At 41.9% G+C, this 22,320-nt stretch overlaps 3 protein-coding genes across 5 annotated transcripts in view; 1 reads left to right on the top strand and 2 right to left on the bottom strand.

Moving 5' to 3' along the window:
* LOC106809524 (hormone-sensitive lipase-like) overlaps window positions 1-5,766 on the bottom strand; it is a 41,388-nt gene extending 35,622 nt beyond the window's left edge. Inside the window, exon 1 of the mRNA XM_014812620.1 lies at window positions 5,204-5,766. Within this exon, the coding sequence (XP_014668106.1) occupies window positions 5,204-5,764 (561 nt within the window). The 5' untranslated portion in view covers window positions 5,765-5,766. The remainder of the gene's footprint in view (window positions 1-5,203) is intronic.
* Window positions 5,767-8,287: 2,521 nt separating this feature from the next.
* Window positions 8,288-16,023, top strand: LOC106809533 (polycomb group RING finger protein 1-like). Of its 3 annotated transcripts, none has more exons than XM_014812628.1 (8): window positions 8,288-8,409; window positions 11,376-11,475; window positions 11,733-11,848; window positions 12,052-12,163; window positions 12,543-12,642; window positions 15,241-15,358; window positions 15,702-15,788; window positions 15,977-16,023. In XM_014812628.1, the coding sequence occupies exons 1-8, from the start codon at window positions 8,383-8,385 to the stop codon at window positions 16,016-16,018; spliced, it is 702 nt and encodes a 233-aa protein (XP_014668114.1). In that variant the 5' UTR covers window positions 8,288-8,382; the 3' UTR covers window positions 16,019-16,023. The 3 variants fall into 3 exon arrangements, with proteins under 3 accessions (XP_014668114.1, XP_014668113.1, XP_014668115.1); XM_014812627.1 differs by having other exon boundaries at window positions 12,540-12,642; XM_014812629.1 differs by lacking the exon at window positions 11,376-11,475 and having other exon boundaries at window positions 12,540-12,642.
* Window positions 16,024-16,494: 471 nt separating this feature from the next.
* Window positions 16,495-22,320, bottom strand: part of LOC106809534 (polycomb group RING finger protein 3-like) — an 8,849-nt gene continuing 3,023 nt past the window's right edge. Inside the window, 5 exon segments of the mRNA XM_014812630.1 lie at window positions 16,495-18,988; window positions 19,611-19,691; window positions 20,693-20,839; window positions 21,430-21,581; window positions 21,958-22,020. Of these exon segments, the coding sequence (XP_014668116.1) occupies window positions 18,938-18,988; window positions 19,611-19,691; window positions 20,693-20,839; window positions 21,430-21,581; window positions 21,958-22,020 (494 nt within the window). The 3' untranslated portion in view covers window positions 16,495-18,937.

Below are 22,320 nucleotides of genomic sequence, written 5' to 3'. Positions count from 1 at the left end.
CTACAGACCGAGGGTGTTTCTTATTTATTCATTCAGTTTAAAAGGCAAAACGGATTGTCATTCATTATAAAACGACATATAGTTTCAGCTTTATAATATAGATAAATTTGCCCTAAAATGAATATCGTTCGGTTAAATAGCAATTTAGGTATAAATATAATTGCACTTTTGTGATTAGCCCTCAGTCTGTGAACGTGCAAAATAAATTGTCAAATACGGCAACTTTTTCGTCGGGGTGGCAGCACGGTCGCAGGTGTCATGGCGCCGTTCAAATTTCGTAGCAGGTTTGATGTGTAAATAATTATACACAATTAATTAGGTATCTGGTACAAATACGTGTGGTATAGACGATCTGTTATACAGTAAAGTACAGTTGTATGCAGTAAATATCTAGAGGCTACTGTCGCCTTTTAATTAAATTGTTTTGAACTTCTCGTGTATCCACCAGCATGGCGGCGTATGATATTTAGCGTGGCGGGTGCATTTTTAGGATGGCGGGGTCACACGATGGGAGTGCCCTTGGAGAACCTTTGAATATCTACAAGAGCCGCAGAAGCGTCTGGGCTCATCTGAGGTCTGTTGCTACGGTATATAACGTAACATTTAAGTTGTGCATAGTGACACCTTTGTTAGGCGCAGAGATATGGCAGATACGGCAGTTGCGGTACACATCATTTCAGCAACCTTCTGCATTCTGCATAACTCGCCACAATCCGCATTGGTTGATACAAATCGCGTGCCTGAAATAATGTTTTTATGGTGCATTGTGACCGCTAACCCTATAATAACAAAAACAAAACAAGGTAGGCCAGTGATTAGTGGACCGAATAAGCTCAAGAACGTACACATTTACGTCTATATTGGTGCCAAAATTTGATGAGAAATTAAAGTCTGGGAAATCCACAGCCTCACGTCCTGGGTAAATTATTTGAGTGCTAGTGACTATTCCATTCATAATGTACATGGCAGAATCTCATATATACTCATCTCATTATCTCATAAGTAAGCCTTGTTCAAGTAAGAAGTTACTGTGTGGAATTTCACTGTAAAATGGGAGCGTTTCCACAACCACAGGTACTCGCCAACAGCAGTTGAGAAACAAATCAATGTTTAACCCTCCTAACAGCTGCAATTGAGAGCCTGCCACCTGTACCTAATTAACGCAGGCAAAAAACTACACCAATAACTATCACACCGACATGCACTGGCAGTGGCCACTGGCCAGTGGCATATTACACAGCTGACAGTACAGAATGCCATAGAAATTATACGATTTAAGGAGGCATAAACCTCTTCAAGCAATTTAGCTTTTGAAATTTCACTGTGACATTGTAGCCTCAATACATCCAGGCATGTATAGATTTACTACGCAAACCCAGCAGTCAAATTCTTTCTAAACACAGTAACAGTTAACAAATCCATGTTTAAATCCCTCCTCTTGAGGTCAAAAGGTTATCAGACACTTACTCTTCGCCACGTCAGTGGAAAGCACATTTCATGTCCTTTCAATAAAGCCATAAAAATGGTGGGTCACCGTGAAAAAAAAAGTTTTTTCATTGCTCCGTCAGAGCCCATGTCCTCGAAAAATGTCTAAAATCTGCCCTGTGCCCATTGACCTTTGACACTGTGACCTCCAATTTCGGCACAGTGGATGGCTTTTCCTACCATGATGGCTATAACACCGACTATCACAAGCCTAGGTCGAGCGCCGTTATTAGATTTGTGCCGAACAATTCTGGCATTTCCTCCCTATACCTTAAGTTAAGGAGTGAATGTTCCCGCCTTATTTTACACACTCTTGACCTTTGACCTTTGACCGCCCAGCTTCGACATCCACAACTCGTTTTCGGATACCCCCCACGTCCCGAATATCGTGACCTGTACGTCGAGCGGTTATAATTTGTGCCCAATGTTGACGGGACGGACGCACGGAGACGGACGACGGACGGACGATCAATGCGATTCTACAAGCTGCATCTGACTATGTCAGATGAGCTAATAAATAGTTAAAATCGGCATGGAAAAGCCTAAACAAATGGCATGATTCGGGGGAGATCGTGACAAATCCAAAGGTCTGGCAGCCCGTGTCGTGCAAAGTACAAAGTCCTTACTAGATGTCGAAAGAGCGAGACCGAGAGACAGAGAGATAGATAGATACAGAGAGAGAGAGAAAACTCAAGAAAGAGTGAGAGAGAGCGAGAGAAAGGGGAAAAGGGTGAATGAGAGAGAGAAAGGCCAGTAAGAGAGAGAGAGGAGAGGATGGGGAAGAGCATGAGAAGTAGGATGGGAGAGAAAGAGAAGAGAGAGAGAGAAGAGAGAGAGAGAGAGAGAGAGAGCGAGAGAGAGGGAGAGAGAGAGAGTGAAGAGCGAAGAGAAGGGGGAGGGTCGGATTCATGGTATAGTCGGAGGGCACTAGCATTGGAGAATCGCGAGCAAAGCATTTGTGTTTTAAAATAGTAATTAGGGAAGCCATTGAACATGCGTCTATAATACACACGATGCTTGATTAGCATACGTATATATGCATTTACATATTAATGGAAAATATAGCCACGCTTGCCTTCAGTAAACAAAGTACAGAAATATTAATGCCAGCAGATTTCCACAATACCATGGTGATTTACTAGCCAGAACTTACTGTATTGCTAACTGCGGTGCACGCACAGACACTGTACATTTTCCTAATGTTTTAAAATAGATAAACGTTCTGCGATGTTAGCATTAGTCGTAAGTCTCGTAACTGATAAATTTATTTAAAAAATCACATTTTTACCATGATCATCAAAAACGAAGACGAACTTTTCCCCATAGCAAACTCTCGTAATGATTACACGGACATAACACACGGGATGATTGAAACATTCTGTAGCGGTCATTTACCAAACGTCTGTGTAATATCATCAGTCTAATCTACTGAGGCCTATACGTAATCCTGGCTGCCTTTGGTTTCGCTTACCCTGTGGGCTGCCTAGGCTACACAATGTTCAGGTACATAAGGAGGTTAAGTCATATATTAGCTTCTATTTACAGGGTTTCTTCTGGAGGGAAAATTAACAAAGGACGGTTAGGCCATTTGGGGAAAAATGTGCGCATGATGGAGTGTCAAATACAGGATGTATTGATATACTAATAGTATATAGATACAGGCGTATCTTATCAGTAAATACAGGGGAACATTTTCACAACGCGCGATGTTAAATTTGACAACAGCGGTGGCGCGCACTGTGCTCCTTTATGTATGAAACGCCTGCAGGCTCGAATTAAGCACGAGAGCGCAAGGCCAATTTTGTTAAGGGGCTTGGAGAAATCGCATTGAATTTCTCTAAAATGGAAGGTCGACAAGGCAATTTTAAGAAAGGCACCAAGGCAGTCTCAAAATTGAGAAGGCACAAAGGCACTTTTGTAAAAATAAAAAGAAACTCATAACAAATTATCACATCAACATCGGTTGCTTTTAAGATGAGTACACATTATATCAATTTGTTGCCGTCCCCGATGTAAGCTTACCTGCTTCACATCGCGTTCCAGTTACACTGTTGCCCCCGTCTGCCAATGAAGCAGTAACAAGAAATTTTACATGCCCGCTATCAGGAGCGAATAATTATGTTATTATTCCCTCCTGCGACTATCGGTTTTAAACTCATCATTGCAACTACAGCACGCATGCGCACGTGTTATGTTGACTCGACTAAAAACGAAACTAGGGCAGTATATTAAAGGGCACCGACGGCAATTACACAAAAGGGTGTCGGTCGGGTTGGATTTTCAGGGGCAGTACGGCGATTGATAGGGGCACCGACGGTGATTGCCGTCGGTGCCGTCGGTTAATTCGAGCCCTGAAACCCTGTATTTATATGGAGTAGCTTAAAAGAGCAAAAGTAAGGGTCAAGTAGGAACAGGGTTTCTAATGTTGCTAGCTGTACAAACAACCAGTTATAAATATGAGCATGCTATTAGACTCTCAGGGTCACTCATGTGACCGACACTTTTTCCTAAAACGGAACTGACATGAATCTGCTTAAATATCAAACTGTGTGACATTAACGTGTGCAGAAAGTTGCAATTTGGCACACCAGTATGACATTAGTCAGATGCAGTCGGGCAGTACCACCTTTGACAGGGAGTTTGAATTGTTAATGCTTACAGCAATCACAAATGCCACGACCCTACAAGCCCATGCATGTAAACTTCAATAGATGTGATAGTGGAAGTAAAGTTGCTAGGATGTGTACTGTAAATTGTGCCCAAGGACAGGAGAGTACTGCCCCAATGCAAAATATGCGTGTGGCTCTGTAACTAAGTAATGGGGTCAGTGAACAACTACATGAGCGTGCTTGTGGGCTGTGTAACGGGCACGTTTTTAACTAGCACGCCGCAGAGCCTACTACTCACATTGCTGCTACCTTCACCTGCCTCTGACCCTACTTATGTCACATGATGTTACACACACAAGCGTGCGCTCGATGTGGGGCATCAGCCCAGGAAATGCCTACACACTGGGTATAGCTGGACTGCAAGAAATCTTAATTTAGCCTAAAACGTACATTCCGGTGTGTGACTGATGGTTAGACAGGTCTACCGATCGGAAAGTAATGTGGTGATATCAAGAGCGGATAATACCTCTTGATTGAGAGGTATTATCCGCTCTTGGTGATATGTATCACAGGGCCGCTGTCAGTAATATCGCTTAGTCCCATGCATGCATGCGCACCACTCAGATGCATCATGCAACATGCATGTACATCAAGAGCTCATAATAGAGATGTACATGATGTACAGATGTACATAATGATGTACGCGCATGCACACACACATGCACGTACGCACACTCGCGCGCACTCGTACACACACATGCACACAGGTGGTTTAATTAACCCTGTAATCAGTGTAATGCCAATAGGTTCCCGGGTTTTATTGCTAGGTTTGGAATTATGCCCCGATTAGGGTTAGACTAGAAATAAGTGTTAGTTTCAGGGGCAAGGATAGGGATGTTGGTCTCGATAGCGATGACGTATATACAATAGCGTGTGTTGGAAGTCATGTCTGAGTAAATGTGTTTGTGTTAAAGGTTGTGGTGACGACGATGATGGTTGCTGCACCAGGGCTGCCCCAAAGTAGGACTAAACCCACTATATGGCACTAAGGGCTTGGGCATGCACACACGACTCAGCTTTAATTATGATGACGCTTGACGATTGCTTACTTGAAATGCCACGGCTCTGCCGTGGAAAGCTGCGTGGTTGAAAGTTTCCATCTCTCGTAATATGTCCCACGGAACGTTTTTCTCATGTGGGAATAGCTGCCCATCATCACACCACGTGTCGAACTCTATGAAGTATTTTAGTGACTGCCGAAGCACTCCCAACACGTCCGTATATGCTTCCACGTCCCTACATTTATGTCCAGCCAGAAAGAGAAACGACTCGCGATTCAGACAAACGTCTCTAGAGATCCTCAGTAGTTTGAGTACACAGGCGTCTATAACTTGAACGATGCTGCGATATCCATTTCCCGGTGTCGTCGCGTCGAAATCGTATTTTGCACCGATTGCCTGCAAGATTTCCATGTACGGTTCAACTTTTTCTAAATGATCGTGCATATTTGAAAATGCTGTGTACAGACGATCCTTGTAGCTACTCATATCGTCCTGATAGTATTCCATATTGCTAAGAGCTAACGATCGAACCGTTTTGAACAGCACAGATCTAGCAGAAAAGGGATTAATACCCCGACTCACATTAAACATTTCTGCGAGGGGCTCCATGATTGTTTACTTCTTTTGACCTGAGAACAGAATATCCTCAGAAATGAAACGGATTGGTTATGTACTATCACGTGTCGTGTTGGTCGTCCTTTTAAGACGAGTGCTAACCCTATTGGTTGTTTGGATGCCGATGGGTAGACTGGTACCCGTTCGCCACCTTCACTCCGGCAAGTATCCTTCGCTACACTGACAAACACTACGGTGTAGCGTGTGGAACTGTCGACCGGGTACCAGTCTAACTAATAGGCGGTACGCGTGATTTTTTTCCTAGGTGCTAGGTTAATAATCCTAGGTTAATGGTTAATCTGGGTTAATCCATGGATCTCAGGAGTAGATAATAGGGCATTTCCATCCCATCCGTTTTATCATTATTTTCCTGTTTTCTGTATTTTTCTATCTTTATCCGTTTAAAATTTTTTTTCCAATTAACGCAAATATTTACATTATTTATTTACAACAATTAAAAATGTAATTTTTTATATAAAAAAAGGGTTAGGGTTAGGGTGCACCATAAAACAGGAGTTTGAGGCACGTGATTTGTATCAACCAATGGCAGCGCTCACTAGAGCCCTATGTTCTTGATTAACCTAGGAAAAAAAATCACGCGGGCGGCATAAGCATACTTCGGTGGCTTTATTAATTATCGTAATAATTAATTACTAATATTTTCACCCCTTATACAAAATCGGGAATATACTTCCGGTCGGGTCTCAACACCCCCACCCCCTCCAAAAAAAGAGGTGTGATGAAATTGAATTTGCCCCATTAAATCCATGTGAAAATTCAATATCCCAACTCTCAATTGGTCTATTATAATTTGAAATAAAGCGGGGATTTAACTTTGGTAAGCAGTGATAAGACGTGATTTGGGAATTTTGAAAAAAATTGTAGTAGGCAATGCGTCCAAAATGAACCGTCTGAGTTTCAGTAAAATAATTAACCTGTATGATACAGGCGGTATGTTCTGCTTCACTACACTAACCGCTGTACGCGAGCTCAACCCTGGCGGTTCGTAAGCCTCGTTATCGATCGACCGGTTGTTATGGCAGGGAATCTGATTAGCAGCGAGCAATCGAGCGTACAGAAGTAAATACGACAAAACTTCGCCCCAAGCAAATACCTGATGAATTGAAACAATCTAGTTAATGGCTTTGGCAGAAGCGTGCACTATTTGCAGTTATAAATTCAACTTGAATAACTTGAGAAATGACGTCAGGCAAAAGCCTGCTCGCTGATTGGCTGATTGGCCCGTTCCGTTACAGCTCTCTGATTGGGCGCGATGATTTCTTCGTTCGCGAAGCGCGCTGAAGAAGCAAGGGGTACAGGCGGTTAGTGTAGTGAAGCGGAACTGGAACATACCGCCTGTATCATACAGGTTATAAAATATAATGTCATTCTTGGAACGGGTTACAGACATTTTACAGTAGATGTATATATGTCACTTAAAGGGGCAGTAGCCTCTAGGATTTTACTGCATACAACTGTACTTACTGTATAACAAATCGTCTATACCCACATGTATTTGTTACCAGATACCTAATTTAATTGTTATAATTAATTACACATCAACGCTACAAAATTTGAACGGCGCCATGACACCCGCGACCGTGCTGCCACCCCGAAAAAGTTGCGTATTTGGCAATTTATTTTGCACGTTATGTACAGACCGAGAGCTAATCACAAAAGTGCAATTATATTTATACCTAAATGCTATTTAACCGAACGATATTCATTTTAGGGCAAATTTATCCATATTATAATTGAAACTATATGTCGTTTATAAGATATTACAATCCTTTTGCTTTTAAAGAAATAAATAAGAAACACACTCGGTCTGTATAGCCCTTGGCTGGAAAGTGGTTTTGCGCAACTTATCAGATCGTGCGCGTTGAGTGGCGCCACCGTCGTTCCAATCAATTGGTTAGTTTTAGTTCAGTTTTAGTTCAGTTTAGTTTTAGTTCAGTCGTTAGTTTTAAAACATTAAAAAAAATATTTCTAATGGTGATTGAACCATGAAACTTTTTATGTAGCGTAATTATAACCTAAATTAGCTGAAAATAACCCTAGAACCTAGAGTAAACTCCCTTTAATATCCATTTGTGTAATAATTACATTAGGAGAGTATGACTGATTTTTAGATAAATGTTCAGTATTTATTGTCTGTAAAATATGAAATTTTTCCCCATTTTCCATGATTGTACACGCCATCCTACACAGTGGGGGATTCCCCCACCCCTCGGTATCTACGCCCCCCTTTCAGCTCATCATCCCTTAATTTTTAACTTGGTCGCTTAACTTTTAACTTAATTTTTAACTTTAAATAAAAAAACCCAGATATTAATACGTGACGAGTATACTCGAGTCTAGATTAACTATTCATTTCTATGACGCCACCAGAGACGCCACTTCACCAGCGGAAGAAAGTGAACTTGAAAATGAAGCCAGCGCATGCAGCTTCGTTATTTAGTGCTGCCACATAATGGGAGAATCTAGAACTAAAGGCATAAACGTCCGCAGCTGTATTTGGAAAAACAAAGATGGCAGCGCCCAGCTACCGAAATTTCTTGTTTTTGATAGAATCCTATTATTCAAGATGACATAATGGTTATTAATGAACAATGGAAGAGGACGTAACTGTGAAACCCGTAGGTTTTAAGCTGTTTAATAATTTTCCAGCACAAAAGTGTGCTTATAGTACTCGTTTGAGCAGTAAAATGAGTAATTTATGGGGGTCCCATCCTAGCAAAATTGACATCCCGATCAAATGAGTAATATTAATAACAGCGCAGACACTCGCCAAGGAAATAATTCAAACCACATTAGTATACTATACGTGCACATAATAAGCATACATAAGCTTTGGTGGCTGTCTGTGTTTGTGTTTTTCATCGTGCTTTAGTGACGAAGAACAGTATACAATGCTGCATGCAGGCAGAGGACTGAGGAGGGGGAACGGAATGAAGTTTGTGTGCGTGCGTGCATGCGTACGTATATGTGCATGAGGGAGACAGACATGGAGATACAGAGTGAGAAGGAGAGAGTGGGGAGATAGGGAGGGGAGGAGAAGAAAATAGCAAGAAAAAGAGGCTGTAATTTTGCTCTCTGCTTCACTGTATAAGTGAAGCAGAGAGCAAAATTACAGTGTAAACGCTTATGTGACCGTTGTGACGTCACGAAGATTGCATATGGGTGTCGCTGTGCCGAGAGAGAATAAGAGAGAGCAAGAAAGAGAGAGAGGGAGGGAAAGAGCTGAGGTCTATATAGCTATATAGGAAGAGAGAGAGAGACAGACAGGCAAAAACAGCCACACACACAACAAGCATGAGAGAGAGAGAGGTGAAAGAAAACGAAGAAGGGAAATGGAGAGAGGGAGAGAAAAGAGCAGGAGAGATGTGGACAGTGATACACGCACGCACGGACGGACGCACACACGCACCCACACACACACAGAACGAGAGTGAGAGAGAGACTGAGAGCATGCATTGTCTAGACATGCACGTGAAGAAATATACATAAGCGTGCATACATTTTGCATGGACATAAAAACTTGTTTAGCAATCAGTACATTTTTGTACGCAGCACTAGAGGGGAGGAAGCAGCTGTGTATGCTGACCAGACCATTTATGGTAAACCCTAGCCGCGTCCTACATGCTAGGAAAAACCTATACACAGCCGAGCAGCTGTTTTTGCATGCCCTTCAGACTCTAATATAGCTGTGAACTTATGGTGCCATCATAGAGGGAAGAAAGAAAATTATCCAGCATTATGTCCCATTAATATATTTTCTTGAACTTTATAAATTAATGAGTTAAACACAGGTATGTATTATGTAGAAGGTATAAGGCGTAGTGTGTTATATCCTGCACACAGCCTACCTAATACACTATGCCAACTCTATAGTGACAATCCACCTACACCTCATTTGCTGTAGGAATGCAAGGGCTTTAATTGTGGATAAAAAATGTTTTAACTTCGTATTGTTATGCCAATAACTTCACACCTGTCTACAAATTAAACAGAGATTTCATGCCATCATTTCTTGTGGCCAACAGCATAGATCACATCCAGAGAGACCGGATACAAGATGGCCTTGCGCAAAAGATGCGTTGTTCCCCGACCGCCGAAAGCGGTTAAGCCGCGCACTTCCGCGGGACTGGGCGCACGCGACCGCGGGATGTATAGCTATAGCTCCCGCTATACGCATTCGCGCGCCGAAGGAAGGCGGGCGCGCGAATGCGTATAGCGGGCAGCGTAACATCGCGCAGTTTTCGGGACACGTACATCGGCTCGGCTACATCGGCTTTGGAGGGGGGGCTTTCCGATTATGGATTGACACGCGTTTGTACATCCTCGCCGTCGTACCGTCACCTGCCGTATTTTCGTACCTTATCTGGCGTTCTCCCACTATCTTTCTCTCTTTCTCGCACTCCCCACAGTCTGTCTCTCTCTCTCTCTCGCTCTCGCTCGCTCTGCCGCCACGGGTTAATAAGGTATCTATATACATGCATCAATGCTGCCGCACAGCACTGCACTGTACTTGCAGCGTTTCAATAAAATGTAATGCTAAATAAATACAAAATCTATTTACTACGAAAGTCACGGCGGCGCAAAAACTCCCCGAGCCAGCTCCACGTGAGCGCGGGGGAGGAGGGAGGCTGGAATGTGCCGCCCGCCGTCTTCGTAAAAACATGTGCATATATATATTTGTGTGTCAGTGTGGCGGCGTGTTGTACGATTAGCTACGTGTAAAAACTGCGACGGCCACGCCAGCACGTGCTCGCACGACGTGCCGTCGCCACGGGCAGCGCGGGGTCAAGAGGACATATCAAATTCCATATTGCATATACGGCTGCTGGTTTTCCACAGAACGTCTAGTGGCAGTTCTCAGTCTAAACAACCATCAATCACTGAGGCCTGCGGGGTCCTAAGATGGCTGGTGTGGAAAATTCTGTGGAAAATCCCTCGAAGAGAGCCTCGTCGCGCCATCTATGGGACGCCATATGTACGAGAATAAGTTCAGGGCGTAAAATTCAATAAATTGAAAATCGCTTTTCTACAGGAAAACCTAAAGCGCCCACCATAAAACTACCAATTACGAGCACTCGGATTTATTCTCGCCCTAAGTGCAGAGTCGAAAGGCTTCTGCAATTGCCACAACTCCTCAATTGACCGATTATCCGGCTTTCTGTAGTACCCAGAGGGCGCTGTTCGCGCTTCGCGCGTATATCCGGGCTGCAGATCGTCCAGTGGCATGAGGACAGAAAACTTTCTGCAGTTTGTGCATAGGGGTGAAGTTATTGGCATAACAATGCAAAGTTAAAACATTTAGTTTTCAATTCAAAGTTAAAATAAATTTTTACCTCACTATTTTCCTCTAACATTAAAGCGCTGCTATCCACGAAATTAAGTTTCTTGGAGGTCACAACGAGGTTGGCGTACAATATCAGGTAGGTTGTGTGCGGGGTAGTACCCAGTATAAATGCCTTCATCATTGCACTGCTAAGTTCTAACTAAGTTAGGTGCACAAACGCTTACAATGGCACATTTTGGGATAACATTTTATCCTTTTCATTATACAATACATATTATTGCTTAAACCGACCCTTTGCAGTTGACGTTACGCATACAAGATCTAAATCCCCACATTGTGTGCAGTCTGTGTGCTGGTTACTTCATTGATGCGACGACAATTACAGAGTGTCTGCACACGTGTGAGTTTATTTTATTGTTTTAATTGATAAGGAGTGGACTCAACTTTGTGTCACATAATGCATCCACGTACCACTGTGAAGTAACTTGGCTAAGCAAGTCATTAGCGCAACTGAGATATGTTTAAATCTGCAAAAAAAAGTGAGCAATTTATTAAAGTTGTGTCTGGTTATGCACTGTTCAGGGGTTGACGTACGCCTTTCTAAAGTATATGCATTGACTGTGCTTTAAGTGTTTTAATTTCTGTTTGTGCAACTAGTCTGCAAGAGTTGCATAGTGAAATACCTGCAGACACGAAAACATTGTCCGTCATGCAATGTCAAGGTTCATGAGACACAGCCTCTACTGAAGCTGAAGCTGGACATTGTCATGCAGGTATAGATTCCATATTCTCTTATCACCCTCGTAACACTTATTAGGAGAAGTTCAATTTAGCAGATATTATTGCAGTCGATGTTTTGCAAGAGGTGATATCAAATGGGTGGGAATAGAATGAATGCATGTTCGACGGGTGTTTGTCTGTGTAAATGAGTGATAGGCATGAGTATTTATGTAAAATTGGGTTTCACATTCTTCAGGATATTGTGTACAAACTTGTGCCACGTTTGTATGAGAAGGAGCAAGCCAGGCAGAAGATATTCTACCAGACCAGAGGGCTGCATTTGGGCCACGTGCGACCTGATAGATCTGGTATGCCATGGAATTGCTGTAATAAGTTGCAAAACTATGATAGAAAACATGCAATTAAGGATGCAGTCAAACCTTTATATGAAATTTCAACATTTTGTTGTCACATAATTAGGTGCAGAATATTTTGTGATATTTCTCAGCTTGGGCATAGAGGTACATCTCATCTCTAAATATAACGTGTGATTGTTATGATTCATCACTCACTTGCTCTGATCGTTGCAAGGGCCCGGTGTCAGAAAAGTAACAGCTATTTATGATTCTGACAACAAACCCAGAAAAATGTATGCTTCAAAGGCAATTGTTATCAATGCAGTATGTATAAATGTTATATATTTTGCAGCCAGTGTTCTATACATTAAAATACTACACATTTCAGCAGAGCAGTCATTTGATCAGCTAGCCAGGCCAGCCCCTACTCTGCACAGAGGCCATTTTTACTGTTTTGACAAGCAAGTGAGTCTGCGCATAGAGCCATCCAGGTATGTACTGTATAAGTAACAGTCTCCTATACTTAAATATGCATGGTGTGGCACGACATCATTTGTATTGATTATTATGATTACTGTTATTATTATTATTGTACGAAGAAGTATAAGTCCGCGACGAAGTCGGCGGGGATACTATGGTTTCATGTCTGTCCAGCCGCCGCCGCCGCAGACACTTTCCCTTCCGCTCTATAACTCGACCCCTAATTGACCTAGCATGACCAAACATGGTCTACTTACACATCTTGGGGAGAAGGTGCGCAGCGTACCAAAACCAGGTCACTGCAATCTTTATTTGACCTTGACATTGACCTTGATCCTATATCCTTTCCGCTCTATAACTCGGCCCCTAATTTACCTAGTGCTACCAAACTGGGTATACTTACACATCTTGGGGAGAAGGTGTGTTGCGTACCGAAACCAGGTCACTGCAACCTTTATTTGACATTGACCTTGATCATATTTCCCTTCCGCTCTATCACTCGGCCCCTAATTGACCTAGCGCGAGCAAACTTCGTATACTTACACAGCTTAGGGAGAAGGTGTGTCGCGTACCAAAACCCCTAAGGCAACCAATTTTAACATACTTGCACATCTCAGGCAGATGAGTTGTGTAACAAACCTTTGTCTTTGTGACTTATTTAACTTTACCTACCTTCTATGTCCTTACAGAGATATTTCATTCATACTAGCTCACGGGGGATACATGTAGTTGGCGACAACTGCCCTTTCTAGTTTATGATTACATTGATATGTGGCCTAGGCAAAACGAAGTTAATGTAGACCACAAGTCCAACGATTATTACAAGAATTATTACAATGTTGAAACTGATGTGAAGTTATTTGTGTATTTAAACAAATAAATAAATAAAGGTCAGTAATATTACATTGCACTTATATTAGTGTGAGTAAATAATTGCTTACTGATCTAGTGTAAATCCTGAAAACAAACAAATTGTGAGTTGCAATGAAAAGTAAAACCCATAAACTCATTAACTAACGAGAATACTAAAGTACGTGTTTTATCCCTCAACTCATTCTTAGGTGAGTTTTTTTTGGAGTTGTTTTGCATCCTAATGAACATTGTCTGTTTTTAGCTCATCTGACATAGTCAGATGCAGCTTGTAGAATCGCATGAGCGTGCATCCGTGCGTCCGTCCTGCCGTGCGTCCGTCAACATTTGGGCACAAATCTAAACGGCTCGACATACGGACACGATATTCGGGACGTGGGGGGGGGGTAATCCAAAAACGAGTTGGGATGTCAAAGCTGGGGGTCAAAGGTCAAAGGGCAAGAGGTGTAAAAGAAGGGGGAACATTCCCTCCTTAACTTAAGGTATAAGGAGGAAATGCAGAATTGCGGCACAAATCTAAACGGCTCGACCTAGGCTCGTGATAGTCAGTGTATAGCATCATGGTAGGAAAAGCCATCACTGTGCTGAAATTGGAGGTCACAGGTCAAAGGTCAATGGGGCACGGAGCAGATTTTAGACATTTTCTGAGGACATGGTCTGACAGAGCGATTGAAACTTTTTTGTTTCAGCGGTGACCTAGCATTTTTATGGCTTTATTGAAAGGACCATGAAATGTACTTTCTGCTGACATGCGAAGAGTAAGTGTCGGATAACCTTTTGACCCTCAAGAGGAGGGTTAAACATGGATTTGTTGACTGTTAACAAAGGACTAAACTGCTTTTGCTATTGTGGATGTGAGGCTACAGTTGCACAGTTCAATTGCAAAGGCAAATGGTTGTTGAACAAGGTTTACGCTCCTTAAATCATATTATTTTCTAAAGCAGTCTGTATTAGCACCCTGAGTAGCACTCTGTATTAGCACACTGTAATGAACCCTGAATGCTCGCGTGGGTAGGCAAAAACATGGGGGCAGCCCATTACGCATGCATGGGGGTGAACTGGCACTATTCTAATCATAATTATTGCCTGGCAACCTGTAATGCAGATGTGTTAACTCACAGCTGAGCAAAATTCTCGCCTGCTTGAATATACTTGGATTTCAGCAACTCAATGGAGTGAGGTTATCACGCACGAAGGGTGATGCCATCTTTGATTGTTGATGACACTTGCACGCGCCATCTCGCGGCAACTGCTTTTGCTATTAGAGCCCCCTCCCCCCACTCTCCCCTCACAACCACCACTATGCTCGCGCTCGACGCATATCCATGATAACATGTTAATATAGCAAAGTCATTAAAGTTACACAGCTGTATCTTTATTACTGTACTACCGGTATAGCAAAGCCTAGCTATCATAGATTTTAGATCTGTATTAGTAGTATCCTAGATATATGGTCTGAGCGCGAACGCGGTGATGGGAGGGTGTTCTTCATTCGTTTACCAGTGAGTTTAGCATCAGAACACCTGCCGCCAGGTGAGCGCTGTCGCTCAGTGGCACTTGTGGAGAATTAACTAAAGTTTATTCTTAGATGTCATAAAGCCAGTGCTTCACGACTGAAACCTTCCATGCTGAGTCAGTAACATATATTGCATTAGTGTGCGATCGCGTTCGCACTGCCTCTGTTATTATCGCTTGCAAATCTCATCATTGGCTCCCTCCGATCCGTCGTTCTCTTTCAGCAACGATGCGGAGCTGCCCAAGATACTGCAGAAGTTTGTTCGCTGCCCCGTGCGAACGAGGGCCCTGCAGTTGGAGAAGCTACTCAGAAGGAAACTTCTGCTACCTCCCACGAGAGAGGTGAGTGCCGGAACTGCGCGGTCGCGTCGTGTGGGGAGAGGCAAACAGGCGTCATTCGTCATTACGCGGTGTGTTGAGAGATGGTCAGCCATTATGTGTATGACTCTGAGAAACAAAGACCTTTACTCTCAACCATGATTATCATTATGGGCTTGCGATATATTTTGCGAACATACGTTGAGAGAGACCATCCAGTGTTATGTGTGTATACACTAGTTTGAGGAAAGCAGGTGGTAATTCATCCACAATTGATTCATTATGATCATGCAGGTAGTATTGATAGCTAAAATTGTGCTAACATGGCTAATGTAGATATTTAGCAGACAACTTGTTTCAACTGCAGCTGGAGATACTATGCAGTGGCATGGTTCTGGACCAGGATACCCCCATGAAGAAGTTAATGGTGATAACTGCGTACGATGAAAAAGAGGTGCGTAGCAGTTGTATGTAAACTCCTGTATTGTAGCAGTAATGCAATTCCTGCTAGTCGTTCATTGTGCATACATGTAAATTTATCATAGATCTCCCTCACTTGCGTTAAATGGGTGTAAAATGGAAAAGCAGTGGTTTCTATTTGATGAATTCAATTGTTTTAATTTCATTTTGTTTGTGCTATAGGATATACCCATCCTGTTAAACTACAGACTGAAGAAGCAATAAATGATCGTAGACTGGGACTGGAATGGACAGATTCAGTTTACACAGGTTGTAGTTTATATAAATTGAGTATCACATTGTACCTTGTTTTATATTTGTGAGAGTCTCGTTTGGCCATAATAATTGCAAGAAAGATCAGAATTTTTTGCCTTAACTTGCAGTCAAACATTGAAAATATTGTTGCCATTTTTGCTTTCGTTTCATGAGTCGATGAAGGAGTAATCATTAGGGCTGTAACGATCCACTGAAATCGAATCGGATCGCGATTCTCTTCCCTCGATCCGATCCTCGATATTTTTCCCCGTATTGCAAAATAATGAAAATATCAAAAATAAGATGACATTTCAATATTTTAGGAATCGAATCGAAGGAATCAAATCGAGAGGCTAATATCGAGAACCGGATCGAATCGAGAGGCTTGTGTATCGTTACAGCCCTAGTAATCATGTCTAAGACGTTTTTTTGTGGCATTTTTTCTGTTTACACGCCTGGTTGGTTGAATGTTTTTTACTGTTCTTGTAAATAATGGGATGAATGATTGTGAACCCACTAACATTGTCAAAATTACGTCTTGTTATCTTGTAAAATCGTGGAATTCTTTGTTGTGTATTTGTGTACAATTGTGTTCATTTCTAGGAGCTGACAACTAATTTCAATTGGAAACTCTTTTTGATGTTGCCTTCGCACTGTATCGAGTTTTCCAGCAACAGTGATGGAGAGTATGTCTATCTACCTACCCAATGTTCAAAATCACGGAATCACGGACTGATAAATATTGTTGTGTTTAAGAAGTTTTATTTGTTATTTAGTAGGAAATCATGTCACATGGGGTTTATATACTTCTTGGTTGTCAATGTTCGTGCAATATGGCGTGGTCGTATTAAAATAACTTTTTATAACTACACTTTTCGGAAAGTGAAGTTCTGATTGCTTCAGAATTTTCTCCAGTTGGTTTATTGAAGATCCTATTATATATCATGTTTTGTCAATGTCTTGAGAATAACAATGAACAATAATTTACATGCGGTTATTGTTTAATTTTTAAAGCAGAAGACGAATCGATTCTAAAACACCATGTTATATTCTTCAAAACTATTTACACAATATACAGACTTACAAAGATGATGTTAGTAGAAAGCATCGAGGTACATCCAGAGGTTTACTGATAAATCAAAGTGCACAAATCAATTATTCCTGTCTATTTACCAGTAAACTAAAATGACAAAGTCATTCAACAGTTTTTATGTACATCAGCTAACATGGTTTAATGGTCTATGGTAAGCAAACATGATTGGTATATTACAGCCAACACAATTAGTGTTTCATACCTAGCCTGATGGCGTCACTGAAACTACTGTTATGGCTATGAGCAATCTAGTGCCACCACTCATAATATCTTGTGGCGGTCACGCTTTATCGAGACGGGGACCGGCTACATGCATGAAGCCCCCCCCCCACCTTCCCCATGACAGTGCAGGGCTGCTCGTGGCCTTAAAAAATAATACCACTCCTCACCTTCTTCCATAGTAGACCCTTGATTTTGCGCTTGCAGAAAAAGGGACACGGACACGTATCTTAAAAATATATGTGCATTTCCTCGGAATCCCCTATTACTTGCTTGTCGATGGTTCACAACCTGTCTTGCACGCGTTCGCTAATGCATGGAGTTGTAGGACATTAATTTAACTCATAAACGTGCGTTATCACGACGAATTTATGGACTTACGACGAAGGGAATCTGATCTACAGTAGGGGAATATCGAACGAATCTGGATTTTCAGTTGGTAACCAATCACTATAGACAGACGATCATTCTTGTGCAACGAAATTACTAAAGCTCTCCCATCGAATGGCATAGAAATCACCATGGATAGAACACATCAAGCCAGCTCACATATTGAGCTTAGAAGCATTCTGGTCCACTTAGTTCCACGACCTTCAAGATGCAGTTCAAAGAGAAGCTCTCAGCTGATCCAACTGATGGCTAGTGCAGGAGTGTCGTAGCCATACGATGAGATACCTGCCGCCTCCGTCACCAGTCATTCCCAGCGCGCCACGTGGGTGGCCGTACCCGGTAACTGTTACACGATCTCACCAACGTGAAACGACCAACGCGGGTGTGAGGTCTAAATACGCTCAGGGCATCGGTGACTAGTGAGACACCCCATGGGCGCATTAAAGAAAAGTCAGGTCGAACGGTGAGTACAGTATGTCTAGAGGTTCGACACGACAACGACCTGCTGCCAACAGACACAGGTGACTATTGGCTGGTCACTCTAAATCAGGTCATTAGGGGTTGGATCAGTCTCATGCAGGTCAGTCTGGGTAAGGTTAGCCTAGATCAGTCTCAGTCGGGTCAGTCTGGGTAAGGTTAGCCTGGATCAGTCCCAGTCAGGTTGGGTCGGCCTGGGTACGCTCACGAAAGGGGTCGCCGCTACCTTGCGGAAGTCCAACTAAATTCACATTTGTATTTCCTTACACGTGCATCTGACCATATCCATGCACGTTCCTTGACACCATTCCACATTATAGACAAGTGGCGATAGAAAAAAGCCAGTAAAAATGTTTAGTCTCTGGGACTAGTATGGGCTAACAAACCAAAGGACGATTAATCACTTCTCTCGTGCTCATCTTTAAATAGTAAAACGAGGAGTAAGATAATAGGGGACTATCACTCATCTATCTCCTGGCAATAATTATGGTAACATGATCATTTATAACAATTCTTCCTAATAAATTAGCATGTCTTTAAAAAAAAAGTAATGCAATATGATCAAATAATGTACAGATATAGCTATATCATGTTGGTAGTACTTTATGGGTACACCTCTGCCACAACTCGGCACTTTCAGTATTTACACAACTTCCTGACATTCACTCTCCAGTTGCAAGGTTTGCTAACCTTCTTTATAAAGCTCTGTTCTAACTTCTTATGTCCAATTTTGGCCTATATGTCAAGAGCAAAGGTGGTTCCTGCAAGAGAGATTGATGCTGATTTCATACACTTTATTAAGTTATCAATCTGAATTTAAATAATTATAGTACAATTAAAATTCTACAGCTGTGACAGAATGACATATTTAACCTCATTCATTATTCGTAACACAACAAGAGGAGACGTATCTGGAGTAAATAACCCCAGAAAATGTGTAAAGGCTAAAACAAGATAGGCCCAACAAACAAGAGAACAATGAAACATAGCGACCCTGGAAAACGAGTGAATGAGGAAATGCAGCATAGACATGGAAACGGGATAAAATGAAGAATCAAGAAAACAGAGATAATGAAATCCAAGTAACTTAGGAAACGAGTGAACAATGCAACACTAGGTCTATGTCACCCAGGGTACTGCAGGAACGTACCCTGGAACTATCTAATATGCCGGACCGTACCTCGCCTACCCCACTAACGAGTCTAGGGAGTCGCCTACGCCTACTCCCTAACCATAACCCTAACCATATCAGATAGTTACCAGGGTACGTTCCGGCAGTAGCCTGGAGGACATAGACCCTATGAGCAACACTAGGAGCATATCTACCTAGTGAACATTCAAGCATTCAACAAGGAAACCTCATACGACTGTGAAGGAACATACCTTAAACCGCCACCGAGTCACGCAGACAAATTTAAGTGTGTGGTCCTTGCCTAATAGTTCTTCATTGCACAAAATGTCAACCTGCAAAAGCACCACATTGTATACACCAACTGCAGTACCCAAAATATGATATTCTCCAGCCTAAGACGGAAATTCCTTGCAAATCCATTTGTCACAAAGCAATATTTTAGCAGCCAACTTGTATTTCTTCACTATTTTTGACTCATTACTTGACCAGTTAGTTTAAGCATAGATATGACTGTGACCATAGTATAGTTAGCATATGACCATTTGTAGTTAGCATAACTACAACGCTGCCATCTAGTGTCAGTATTATCAAACAAAGTTGAAACCCACCTCAACTCGTAACGAATGTAATAAATATAAAATGAAAGTGTCAATGACACTGTAGCTCACCTTGGGTGTGATAGAAAAGGGGGAGGATATATAAAGCAAGAGTATATATGGGAGAACTCCCATTATATAGCATATCTCCCATTATATACTCTTGAAAATGATGATATATGAGTAATTTTTTTATGCGAAAATAAACGTTTCAGATCTGTTGGCATACAATCTGATGGCATTGACCGTAGGCAGACACTGAAATGCATAGTGAAATTGCCAAAATCTACCTAATTTGCATAATTTAAAAAATATATAAAAACCCGTGTGATATGTTTTGGGGCCAGTCCTTATTCATTCACATACCAGAATTGAGCAAAATCCGTTGAACCTGAACTTATGGCCATTTCCACTTTTGCCAAAAAGTGGACGTCGCTCGAAAGTAGGTCGACTGGCGTACTCAAAAATAGGACGTTCAAACCTCTCCCATAGGAGTAACAACTATATGCAATTTGAAACATGTCGGTCAAACGGTTCCTGAGTTATCGTTGACCGTAGCCAAATGTTGACGGACGGACGGACGACGGACGACACCCCATGGCAATAGCTCATCTTGACGATGTCAAGGCGAGCTAATAAGGAAGATAGATAGATAGTGAATCTAGCTGTGCGTGCGTGCGTGTGTGCGTGCATGCGTGTTTCATTTTCATTGGAACAAACGTGGCACAAGTTCTTACATCCTGGAATTTATCGATGGTGCTGAACAGCTTTTTCGAGACGAACTTTTTGAGATGCGTCACTGTGGCGTGCGACGATACGCGGATGTATCGTTTCTTCAATCCCTTTAGCTGGCAACCTTTCGTACACTGCAGGCAGACATTGACCTGGTAACAAAGCGGTCAGTCAAAGGTTAAAGAACTCACTTCTGACAGGTCGCTTCTTAGCTATATATTCAATATTTATATTATATTTTTTTATTTTGGATGATATATTTTATATGCATATAATGTAGTAGAGTAGAAATGACCTATTAATCATATACTTCTGATATTATAAGTGTATTATAATTTCATGATATCTATATTACATCTATATTTCGATTTTTATATCCACATTTGACCCAGTCCATACATTCATTCCAATTAGATAACAATTAATTAGCATTCTCTGTTGCTACCGCGAGTACATGAACATCATCACTCTCGCTATGCCATCAATCATAACAAAAGAACTCGCCCCACGTTCCAATCTTAACCAGATCAATCGCCAACTCTAGCACAAGCTACTCATGTGGTTTTCGTATTTCGCCATTTTAGCCCATTAATAGATATTACTTAGTCAGAATTTCATTCGCATGCGTGGATCATTCGTGCCTCACAGAGGCAGAGCGTGATAAAAAAACGTGCGAGTATTACATAAAAGTACTACATGAGTGAAGCTGAGGCCACATGGACAATACTAAAAAACATGTTACCTGCTCGTCTTTTCTGTGATAATCCTTATCTTTGCCGTCGTTGACAGCCAGTTGGTTCATCAGGATTTCGTCGTTGCCTCCACCAGGGGGCGGCGACTTGACATATGGCAGACCTCGCCGCCGGAAAAACTCCCGCTCACGCTTCGTCTCTTCTGTGTGACCAAAACGTGTGAGTGAGGCTTGTAAGAATTTTTACGATAACGTATCGATAAAATAGATGGGCCGCACAATGCAGTCGGATAATATATACATATCTGATGACAATTATCAATCTTAATATGACAAATCACGTAGGAAACCAATCAAGTTATTAGTAAATTACATAGTCAACATACCATCACAACTTCATCATATTGTGGCACTGTAAAGTACCGACCGACGTGTACGAGTGACATACGAAAACCAGTCGTACAATATCACCATCAATCTTCATGCACTCCCCAGCATAAATAACATTAATTCAATATGATAGCAACATCTCAAAAAGGTTATCGACTAGACTTAAATTACTTGTATGGAGTAACTCACTCTCTTGAAGATTTGGTACCATCTTGTAAACGATATCTTGCATTGTTCTGTCGAATCTAAAATCAACCACGAAAGACATGAGCAAAATGCACTCTTCTAGTTCACCGCAAGTCAATAAGAGCATGACCTACAATTCTATAGGTCGACTACAAATACCAACACTATCAATGAATTCCAGACAATTGTTAAACAAGTGCCGCAGAGCGACAGCGCTCATCTAACGTCTACTGCGGTGACTCTGTGGTGGAGTGGTGGGATTCTAGTAAACCCTGTTAGTCCCAAATGTGTTCACATACACGCCGAAACAGTGGAATGCACAGGGATGGTATCAGGAACTGTTGTGGCGATGCACGAAAGTGAACA

The sequence above is a fragment of the Priapulus caudatus genome, unplaced genomic scaffold (assembly GCF_000485595.1).
Source record: "Priapulus caudatus unplaced genomic scaffold, Priapulus_caudatus-5.0.1 Scaffold361, whole genome shotgun sequence".
Lineage (NCBI taxonomy): Eukaryota > Metazoa > Priapulida > Priapulimorpha > Priapulimorphida > Priapulidae > Priapulus > Priapulus caudatus.
Note: the sequence above shows the minus strand (reverse complement) of the source record. Positions and strands in the feature narration are given on the sequence as shown.

Bases quoted from the DNA above. Each gene is read 5' to 3' on its own strand.
- LOC106809533 (XM_014812627.1), top strand. From the start codon at position 8,383: ATGGAAGAGGACGTAACTGTGAAACCC. The intron at 12,164-12,539 runs GTATGCCATGGA...TACACATTTCAG, and splicing joins CGTGCGACCTGATAGATCTG to CAGAGCAGTCATTTGATCAG. The intron at 15,789-15,976 runs GTGCGTAGCAGT...TTTGTGCTATAG, and splicing joins CTGCGTACGATGAAAAAGAG to GATATACCCATCCTGTTAAA.